At 33.4% G+C, this 12423-nt stretch overlaps 1 protein-coding gene across 1 annotated transcript; it reads right to left on the minus strand.

Annotated features, from left to right (window-relative positions):
• Window positions 1–2716: 2716 nt before the first annotated feature.
• Window positions 2717–9325, minus strand: LOC149792844 (uncharacterized). Its single transcript, XM_089966614.1, has 2 exons — window positions 9082–9325; window positions 2717–7317 (listed from the first exon to the last, which is right to left on the minus strand). The coding sequence occupies exons 1-2, from the start codon at window positions 9218–9220 to the stop codon at window positions 7145–7147; spliced, it is 312 nt and encodes a 103-aa protein (XP_089822740.1). The 5' UTR covers window positions 9221–9325; the 3' UTR covers window positions 2717–7144.
• Between the last annotated feature and the right edge of the window lie 3098 nt (window positions 9326–12423).

A 12423-nucleotide genomic window follows, 5' to 3' on the forward strand; every position in this document is an offset into this window, starting at 1 on the left:
TGAATACAGCACGCGTTGTTATTTTAATGTACGTGAAGGGGAATTCGGTATAGAAATATTGTTACGCAATATGTGTAGATAATAAGAAAGCATAATATTTATTTCTTCTTTTTTTCTTCATGTTAGTAAGTGTAGGCCTTATATAACGTGTATGACACAGTATAACAACTTATTTCCATCACGTTTACATTGATTTATTACATAGGTCATTACCGTTTTCTTAGAATTATTGCATATGATTTGGTTTAACTATCTGGCCTACTCTGCCAATATAGTTCCACTCTGATGTCGACCGCCAATTGCTTTATATGGATTGGTCTGAGTAACGTTATAATAACGGATGAGTTTTCTCCTGATGACTTTTCTGGCAACGGTGGAATAATTGTAAACTTGACACACATACCTTTGTCTGGTCCTAAATAAGAAACATGTGCATGATAATGTACAGCCCAATGTAAATGTATTGTCCCTGTTCTGTGGTAAACATTGCTTCTGAAGCAATTTCTTCTGCTGGTCTTGGCACTTGTGGACCAGTTGATCTTGTCGGACATTGAATATTAAGATAACAGTTTGGTTCTGTATTGACTTTATGCTGTAGGCAGGTATATAATGGAACCACCATTTGTTTAAATTCTGAGATAAATTAATTGGAATAAAATTAATACACAGTTTGAGCTTGAAGAATAGGTATCCGATTACTAAGTGTTCTCAGCTGAACCCAGCCTGAGCCTTGTCAAACTCTTTGCTTGACAAATGACATGGTGCGAGAGATATGATAGTCTACGTTTCCGAGAATGGTATCTATGTTATTTGATCCGATTAAGTCTGACTCCTTCAGTCACATCCGCATAGCTATTTATCATACCTAGAACATGGCACCTTACTGTATTGTATGTTTCATTAAAACAAATAAGTAAATGTTATAGGTGGAAGCTGAAAGATTATGTATGCTAAAAGTTTCCCTGAACAGTAAGATGGACATCAAGGACTAAGACGAAGTTAATTATCTGATTTCAGTTCAATATTTATTGCAACACAATTCACATGCATATACTCCAAACTGCAAAAAAAAAAAATTCCTGTCGATTGACAGCTAATATAACAATTCAATGCCGATATAAAAAGACAAAAAACAAAAAGACAAAAAACAAAAAGACAAAAAAAAAAGAGCAAAGCAGCACACACTATTAAAATTCTTAGTATTTCAAACGTTTAAGCTAGAGCCAAACATTACGAGCTATACTCTCTTTATGGCACTTTGACCGTAGTAATAAATTAAAAAACACTAGTGACTATTATTATATATTTTAAATTGAATTAGTATGCATGCCCATCTTCATAGCAAAAGAGAGAATGAGATTCATATAAAGATATGTTCTTACACAAGTAGACAACTAAAGACTCATATTGTCTGACTTGTAAAAGATCCAATGCATTGTAGTTAGTCTGTTGTAGATGTAGCCTATATATATATATATATATATATATATATATATATATATATATATATATATATATATATATATATATATATATATATATATAATTCGTTCTCTTCGGAGATGCGAATTTATGGCCGCGGTTAAACGGCACCCATCGCCTTACCTGCACGAACCAACCCAACTTACATCACGACTAAGTTCACATCACCAAAACAGATGCCACTGACTCGGTGTTATATATATGCACTCATGCGAAGCACGAAAACGCGCATGACGACATAGCAGTTAATTCTTGTCGATCAACACAGTCATTCCCGATTCCTACGAAGAAATCAAGGTATAAATAATTGATTACAGAGAATTAACAAATAATACTATACATCATAAACTTACTCCGGGTTCGATCTTGAATTGGATCTATCTGCAGCAAATTGTCCAACACTTACACGCCATAAAGAAGTATAACTTAAAACCCCTTGCCCTCATCGCCGCAAAATTTTATAATTGCAGTTGCATCAGTTGATATATGTAGGGAATATTTATATTGGCTAGAACGTAACCATGCGAACATTTATACTATTTTTGTATGACCTGTATGGAGAACTCCTTTCTAGTAACTTCTATAGAGTCACATGCAAAGTAGATGTAAACAACGAATCAGAAGGCATACAAACTGCATGCCTTTAAAACGAAATAAAGATCGTTTGTTTATATTTTATTTAGAAAATTTAATAAACCGATTTGACAGAATCAAGTAACGAACCTCGTTCGTTTGCCATATTTGAGGAAAAAAGCTGGAAAACTCAGAATCGGTCACGAAGAACATTGAGGCTATTTTGTACAACACTTTCACTGCTGCTCGTTACAAACGAATTTAAATATATCTGTAAATGAATAAATGACAGTCTTAATTTCACTTGCAAGTATCCCCTGTAGGTAGCCTTAACTGTTAAAAAACACTACAATAAATTTAAACAACGAAAATTGGTGACTTACTAGTCTGGAAAATAACCCAGTCAGCCAAGTCGCAATGAATGCTAAGAGCATCGAATCCAAGAGTCATTCATATGACATACAAAACAACACATCCCTTACTTTGAATATCGAACTTCTACTCAGATCACATGTGACAATTTAGATAAAATATTAGGACCATGTTGTGGAATGTTTCAAACTTTCACAAAACTATTACGTTATAGACGGAGAATGACTTGTTCTAAAAACAGCTACAAAACAGACGCCTTCAACATGAATTCGTACGCTTAAAAAGGCTCTAAAACTGATAGAATCTATATTTTAATGAACAAAATGAAAATAAATAATAAATACAATTATCAAGAATTACACTTATAATAGTTTAATATTGTTTCGTCTGAGTTTGTCGCGATATAAACTGTCAGTTGCCGTCTCACGCAGTTTACATAACGCCCTTCGTTATTTGCGGTGTGATTTGGCAGCTGACAGTTTAAACCACGAAAACCCCAGAAAAGAAACATCGTTATATCTATAAAAAAGCACAACGTTGATTCTGTCGATCTTGAAATGATATTTGATTATCCAGATATTCCAAGATTAAATGGTCTACTGAATCATCCCAGACATTCCTGTGTATTGTCTATAAATGTTCCTCACACAACACTTAATAAAGTCCAGGATGTGATGTATTCACAGCAGAATGTTATATAAATAAAACTAAACATATATTAGATACATTATAGTGCGGGTCATGATTTTCGGTATGAACTTGGTAAATTATCTTCCACGCAGAAGGAATGAGTAATTACATATACACCTGATAAACTGAAGCAGCGTATTTCAAATAGAAGAACCATTTCACCATCTGCTTATGTATCATACAAAAATGGTTGCTTTTGCGTGCATTTTAAGGCGGATTGGAAATGTGCTCCTTATTATTATTCATAATAAAAATATTTTTTAAGAGAACATATATTGAGCAGAATATAAAAGTTTCAAATGTTTATGGATCCATATCTGGGCGAATTTGCATAGCCTTTTATGCCACAGGAATGTCTCAGCATTCGCAATACAGTTGATATGTCATTTGTTCACTTGCAACTAAGCGTGTCTGCTCAGTTCATTATTAAAGTGGAAAATATGGTAGATACATTTTATAAAAGTTACAATAGATTTTAGTTTTTGATAAAATGTTTTATCCATTTCTTATTGGTTCCTTAACATTTAATAAAATTCGTAACAATATCAGTATTTTATAATAAACCTGAATTTAACGACTTTTCAAGCGTAATTAAAATAAGTAGTAAAGGAATATTTTACTATTTGTTATATCACAGAAGACTTGTATGAGCTAAAACAATTCTACATACAATTCTATGCATTTCATCTTAAAAATGATAATTGATTTTATTGAATCCAATCATTTACTGCAGCGAAAATGTATCCTTCGAAGTTTTTAACTTAGAACAACTATTAGTGAGACAAGATATCCTTTAGTGGAAAAGATTCACTGAAAGTTATTTATCCAAGACCTTTTTTATGTTATTTTCTTTCTGTGAAACATCCATGCCCGACCAGCGGGACTGCTTTCATCTTCCATTCATTGAGAATGTAATGAGTACAATCCACTTTCAAGAAATTGTACTTTTTTTCTACAAGCTGGCATGTATTGATGTGCGACAAAATCAATAATTCACCTACAGAGTCACTTGTCGCCTTATATTGCGTACTTAAACATGTACATAAATATGATTCCAATTTTAAAGTTTGTTTGGTGAACATACATGGCCTATGTCATGCAAGACCTTCTATATTAACCGAGTGTAAACTACATAAGCATGCAAACGAACCAGTATATGGTGTTACATATCGAATGCAAGGAATTAAATATTGTGATGAAAATTCATTTTTGTGTGCTTTGTCTGGAAATATGTTAACCTTCATCGATATAACAATGATATATATATATATATATATATATATATATATATATATATATATATATATCATGATGTATAAGGTCTTTTAATTTTGCTGAGTAAGCGGTTACCATTTCCCGTATTAACTTTTGAATATGCAGTGAGGTGACTCTGACCCAACATCCCAACATAACCACAGCCAACATGGACATTAAAATACCTAAATGTAGTGGCGATGGAAATTTGTACTATTTGGAGAGAAAAAAGTTAAATTATATATAAAATATAAGATAGATGTAGCAAGTATATAATCCTTAAAACACATGATCACATTTCATTATATACACCCCATTCCCATAAAGGGTGGAACATCATCACACGATTTTATTCATGTAGATCACATAACAGTCTTCTATCTCACAGCTGGACAAGAGTTTATTTCATTGTCAATGTTTTGCACTTTGATCGATAATCACGCTTTAGACGGTATGCACGAGACCATTAAGTTTGTCCCGTATGCAATGTGCACAATACCGTCTCATATAGTCGATTTCTTCTATACGATGAATGTCGGTCTCTGACAATACGTTTGATTTTCTTAATTTGTGGAGTTGTCATTAAAATATGTGGACAATTATTATGAACACGCTAATGTATGCAATATTTTAAGTGAAGTGTATAGAATTTTACATTTGGAAAGGACTGACTTTAGACAGTATTTACCGTTTATAAAATAAAAATGGAAGATATGCGGAATATTGGCCTACATTATAGGTTGTATCTACTACTGACACGCTCTTTAATGTAGTAAAATATTGTTTACACCATTGCGAACTTTCAATCCACGGGCCTTTTTCTTCAAATGCTTCTGATTTGGGTCGGTCCACAATAATATGCAACATTTATTTACTTGTTAAAAACCTTGCCAACATATTTTGTACATATACTTCATGCTGAATGGTCTAGTAGATATGTTTTTAATTTTAGTTTTCTCTAGTAATACATAAACATATGAGAGATCCAGTCATTTAAATTCTTTATATTCAGAATATTGCAAAGCTTTGCTGGACTAAGAATTTTCAATGTCGATGTCTAATGTTCTCTTATCCTCAGCGTCGAGTACAAACACAAAATATTAGTGGTCACGATCCGCCTCCTGTATAATGCTAACAGCCTAACAGCGAAAACAGATCAGTGTTATGGTTAGTAAACTCTCGTTGTAACGACAATCGTAAATTTAATTAATATCTTACACGCATGCTAGTTTGATAGCACAGATATTTGAAAAGATGTTTTTTATTCCAAACAATATTTAAACTCATAACTGTAAAATTACTAATGAAATATTATAGAAATAAAAAATTAATATTCAGTTGGAAAGGAAGATATTTCAAGATGTCATGTTAGGTTGATTTGTTTGGAAATACTTTTGCCTTAAAAGTAAACTAGTATCGACAATAATACCGATTAATGCGAAGTGCGCCTTCCTTCGAATTTCTAATGTGTTAATTGATTGACTATTTAAAAACATGGCATTATATTGGTCTAATTATAACACAGATGTAACAGGCAGAAACAGAGTGTACAGTTATCCTTCATTTTGAAAATATGTGGAGCTCGTGCTGTCACGCACAAACACACACACACAAATACACACACACATATACGCACGCACACATGTCTTACAGTACAATATAAACCACTCCGGTGGCCTAGTGATTAGAGCGTCCGTCTCGTATGCGGGAGGTCGCGAGTTCGAACGCCGGCCGAGTCGTAACAAAGACGTATAATAATGATACCAAGAGCTACCTCGCTAGGTGCTCAGCATTAAGAGGTTAGTGTTAGGACTGGTCGATCTGGTCTAAGGATAATGTGATTGGGTGGGACATCATCCTGCATGTCTGCGTCACGATGCCTAGTGATAGACGTCACTGTAAACCTTCACACTGTAGACATCGAAGCGATATGACAGAATTTTTTTAAGTTACGTTAAAAATCCAAATCACACACACACACACACACACACACACACACACATATATATATATATATACACAAAACCGTGGTTATGTGTTCTGTTTGCAAGTTTTACTATTTGCGTCGTTAACTAATATGCACATCCCGTAGGTCAGTTGTACATAACATCCTACAGAGTGCCATGAGCACCGAGCCAGTTCCTCAAGAATATATAAAATCTCCATTATATTAGTATAGGGTGCGCATGAAATATATAGACACTAATCGTAATATGTCAGCGCTTTTTATCAATTGAAATTGTTTATATAGTAATGTTAAAATTATTACAATGCTATTCTTTCTTTTATATACATGTATTTACAATCGATTAAAGAGACCAGTAAAGAGACAGCAATAATACATTTGTGATAATAATATGTATATATATCCTCTTTCTATGAAAATCTGTTTATTTAGCATCAAAAAGAAAATAATTTAAAAAAATTATTTTACTGCGAAAGTAAACGACATTCGTTTTAGTTTCTTATAACAATTTAATATTTGACATTGGCTCTTCGTGCTTTAAATGGTGAAGCAATGTTGAACGTTATTTAGGTATTTTTCCACTTACAGTCCGTGCTAGGTGACAAAGGCCAGATTAGTCGAAAGTTAACGTTTTGGTATGTACGTAGACAGACCACATGCTAAGGAGACACGACATGAATATAAAAATCACACAAATACATTATGACATTGAAAGACACAAAAAGAGCAAATTCGGAACAGAACTTTTGCACGCCACAAACTCTTAAGCAATAGAATGTCCAATTCCTGAAAGACGTCATATTATTTTCATGGACACGTCGATGACGACCAATCGCACTTTTGGATCTGGTCATTCCAGACAAGGTTGGATGGGCACGGCATGATGTACTTATCTCCATTGCTACAGGACACAAACTTGTGACAATCTGAACAGTATTGGTAATCTCCATCTCTAACTCCAACACAGGAGTCCACACAGCCTGTAAATAGAAAGAAGATCTGAATAGAATAGAAAACGTCCTTATATTTTATCTCACCGTCAGAAAAAGATCAGAGGATAATATAACTGAAATATCATTTTCGTGAACCTAAAGGAGTTTGCCTTGGTAAAGGCATACATAAAAACAAAACTATGTAAGCTACAATAATTACTGTTAGTTTATTTAATACTATATATATATATATATATATATATATATATATATATATATATATATATATATATATATATATATATATATAACAACTCTATATTGTCCTTAGATCCTGTATTTACTTATGGCCGCCACCTTGCAATTATAAAACAGTATTAAAACGCAATGCAGTTTTACGGACCATTGCCGTGCAACCTGTATTAGCCGTTATATACATGGTTTACTTTACTTTTATCTTGTTTCCAAAGTCATTGGTAGACACAAAAGTAATGACTCGAACCTCCTTAATATTGGGAAATCCAAAATGCTTAAGATCATGTATATAAATATATAAAGATTTAATGTAGTAGGTAACTCTATCACTTCGTTCATGTCATCGATACACTTCTGAAATTTTGGTTGCAGTAAACTTATCAAAAATCCATGTAAACTTTACATTTTGAACCGTTTCTACTAAAGTGACATGAACGCAAGAATCAATGAATCCTCATGATGGTGAGAATCTGTTTCTTTTAAGTATTTAATATATAGCAGATGACTCCAATATCCAGTTTCCTGTTATTACCAAAGGGTTGGAATACATCACAATACAGTGTTTAGAAAGCAAAAATGTATACTATATATTTTAGGAAAAAATTAAACAAGTCTCATTTATTCGTATTCAGATGAAATATCTGATACAAAATCCAGATACATTGATACAGAAATTCGTTTTGGTTTGAGTGAGATGAACGTGTCATGTTCAGCAATTTTCACAGCAAACAATGGACTTCAAGCAGACGACATACGCATCAGAGAATTTGTAAATACCAGAGCGTAAAGCACTGTGAAGTAGCAAGTAATTCAATGGCATGATGTGCTCGTAACTTGAGTATGTCGTCAGTGGTTTTGATTTTGTAGTTCATTCTATGAAAGTATATTATCTCTGTTGAGATTCTTGCCAGATATAAGTCAATATGTTGTTTCGCACAATGCGGGATCAATTGTTGATACAACGCACGAATCAATTATATAAATTGTAACATCTACACTAGGAGACAACATTTGATTAATTGTTCCTATCCTTATATTCCTGTCTATGGAGGCCAAATGAGACAGTCTTTTATAGCAAAGATATGGGTTAAATGCCGAATCCATGACGGATGCCAAGAGAATGAATTATATTTTCCATTCTTTTTTCATGGTTTTTCTTCGCCATTGGCCAGTCAATTTCCTAAACACAAAGTACGAAGTCTTGTTACCTTTTCTGCCATTGAATCAAACAAAGGTTATGACTTGTTCATAATTCAGATAGAATCATTCATACTATAAAAAACATATTGGAACTGATCATTAAAATAACTTATGGTACCTTTAATTTCATGTAACATACGCCAGTTCTAATACAACAGTTTTCAAGCAAAAGAATTATAGTGCTATAGTGTTAACTAAAATAAATGTGTTTATATTGAACAGATAACATTTATTTATTTTTGTATTTGGAAGTCTCAGAAGCCAACGGTTAATAGATAAAAGCTGCTAAGATAGACAGGGATCGGGAATTTATTAAATCAAAAGTAGATACAGCGGTATACCTTACTAAACTCGTACCTAATATTGGACGGGCACGTTGTGTAGTTCTTCTGAATGGTGTTGGCGTTCTTGTTCTTGGTGATACGTGACACGTTGAAGACGTCCACTCGCATCTCTTCAGATTGTCATCCCAGACAAGGTAGGCTGCACAAGGCATGATGTATTTATAGCCATTGGAGCATGTCACATACTTCTGACAGTCTGGACAATATTGATAATTTCCATTGCTTTTACCAGAACACGAATCCACACACACTTGTGATGAACCTGATGTGGAAAAAAAAGCCCTAACCTTATAGTAAGGACAAATTCTTCCATGATCTACGACGTTGCATCTAATCCGACGCGTACGATTTTTTAATATTACCTGTACTAAATCACTGAGGATAGTCTATGCAATTTAATCCATTGTTGTTTTTTTGCTATAACGTTTTCTGCAGATATTTCATAAATCAGTCCTTTCTACTAAATATATATTCCCTACTTTCTGATCCATAGCAAACGATTCCTCTTCTCACGTTATCGAAAATTTTCAAAACATCATATACACTTCAACGGTCAAGTTGTGTTTAATAATTCAAACTGAACGTCGATGCTTTCTTTTCTTGAGTTTTCAGAGTCTGCTTTGATATTTCTTTAAAGTAATGTTCGATAATAAAATAAACCCACTTATGTTTAATAAAGCACACAGTTTGAAAATACTAAACTTCATTTTGTTTAATATATCCCCCGTTTCGATAACAATGACTCTAGATCATCTGTCATGTTTTCCGCCAGTCGTATCACAAAAACCTTCAATACCATTACATTGTCTTAAAATTAATTATCATTTTATCCGTTACTGTTCGTATGTAAAAATTACAGCCATAATTCTAAATGATGTATTTTATCAACACTATTTATTGAAATTTACGAAACTGCAATAAAATCTGCTTTTCACATCGGAAATGCATTTCCAACAAAACCCCAAATATTAGAGACCTTGTCGTATGTGAAGTAATTTTTCTCCCAATTCCTGCATGTTATTCTTATCTCAGACGGTTGCAATAGTCCAGCCGTAGATGTTGTGTTCAATACATCTATTAAGGCCTTGCACAAAGTATTCATGAGGGAAATGCCAATTGTTTTTGTTTCGGTCGCACTTATAATCGCCATACCGTATAGAACCAACGAGGAATTACCAGCAAATGCGTTTAGAAATGGTAAGATTTTTTCAGGTGTACCCTGATAAAAATCGAATAGGTATCAGGTAAGGTAACTGAGATTCACTTCCTTTTTTGTAAAATAAAACGTATCATAATTGTGTCCTCCTCTAGACGCGAACGTTCTACATCAGCATACTTATCAGAACTCAAAGGATGGTTGCCTCAATAAACAATCACTGTATTATATTCATACAAGTTTTTAGGGAGGGGAGATTACATCTTCCGGTTGATGCGAATAAAGCGTATCTTGTTTCAAATGCTTCAAAAATAGCAGAGAGTTGGTTTACTACTTGTTTGGTTTGAATTTATTCATTTTTGGGACTCTGTACTGTTTTACTTGTGTGTCTTGCTAGACATAAACGACGATTTATACCCCATATACGATCTGAGATCAGCATCAGTATTACAAAATCTGAAACGGTCACAAAATTTCACAGTGATGACAGTAGACTATAGCTTTTAACCTAGATCTCTACAGAAAATGCAATAAGATAGAGATTAGAGTTTAGGACATTTAATATAGGTTATGAATCTAACCGTGATCAAACGTAAATATAACGAAACGACACAATATAATATGTTCGGATAATACGGACACTGATACATCCATGGAAATAACAGAGACCAATTGATGGTAAACGCAGGAATGAAGTATGACATAACTGTCTATTCCATTGTAGTCTCCGTTAGTTTCAATCAGATGCAAAATACACTCAGATGCCGTTTTTAATCACATTTGTCAACAGCAACGTCTAAAAAAAAATTCAATTCTTTGAAATCATGAATTGAAGCAATCCAATTTCCCTACGGTCAACTTTTATATATTATTTCCCCAATTATATAACATATGAAGGCTTAATATTTGTATATGTGTCTGCGATAAAATTGTATCTACCTTGTAACCGGTGACTCCTCCCTCTCTCTCTCTCTCTCTCTCTTTTTTTCTCTCTCTCTCTCTCGCACACACACACACACACACACACGCGCGCGCGCGCGCGTGCTCTCACGAATATAAGAGTAACCTTTATTTGCTTCATTAAAAGAAATATTTACCTCGACGCGAAACCTAACAACACTCCATTTGGTTCAATATAAATGACCAAGTACCTCATTACCTCAAACACGCAAGTTAAAATTGACTCAACATTGATTTCAACTAGTGTCAGAACAAATATTTATTCCTTCCATAGGAGCACAGTCTTTGGTATTGTAAATACATTTAATAATAAATAAATTGAAGTCGTCAGAGTCATTAAGTGAAATACATTAATCAATGACAATGAACGAACGTTGCAAATGACCGCAACCTATCCATTGCAACATGTGTCAAGAATACTGACTTGTTACGACGTTCTTCTCCGCTTCACGTTTTGATTCTGCAAAGACGCAGTGGACAATCTAGTCCACATTGCATACTGCATGAAGTGTTGTCAATATTATACATAATATGTATTTCACATATAGTTTATATTGGTTGCCGTTAATTGTTCTGTAACGAAACAAAATATCTTGTCTTTTGTAATAGATAACAAGTTATCTTATCTGAAAGATTTTATTTTGATCAGTTTGCAATCACTGAAATTCATGCCTACATATATATGTAATCGCAACAACTGATCAAAGCAGGACAATATCTGTCCGCGTGAATTATTTTGCTTTATTTTTTACTTCTCACCGATATATGTACATGATAAAACAAAAGTGTTTTCTTAATACCGGACATACTTGCGTGTAACACATCATCATATATATCCAGTAAATAGAGAGAGAGAGAGAGAGAGAGAGAGAAAGAGAAAAGGAGAGATAAACTACCGGTTGATGCTTGTATGATTGGCGTAGTTGTTCTAACTGACGTTGTCGTGTTATTAGATAATTAAATAAACCCACTTATGTTTAATAAAGCACACAGTTTGAAAATACTAAACTTCATTTTGTTTAATATATCCCCCGTTTCGATAACAATGATTCTAGATCATCTGTCATGTTTCCCGCCAGTTGTATCAGAAAAACGTTCAATACCATTACATTGTTGCTCCATACACCCTACTGAATCAGCAAAGAGTATTGCTGATTACAAATATTATCATTACTTTCTGAAATTAAATCAAAAAAACATAATAGTGGATTTTTGCCTAATCTGCATTCAAAACAAGAA

The sequence above is a fragment of the Sinohyriopsis cumingii genome, chromosome 8, assembly GCF_028554795.1.
Source record: "Sinohyriopsis cumingii isolate HCF-2022 chromosome 8, ASM2855479v2, whole genome shotgun sequence".
In the NCBI taxonomy this organism is placed as follows: domain Eukaryota; kingdom Metazoa; phylum Mollusca; class Bivalvia; order Unionida; family Unionidae; genus Sinohyriopsis; species Sinohyriopsis cumingii.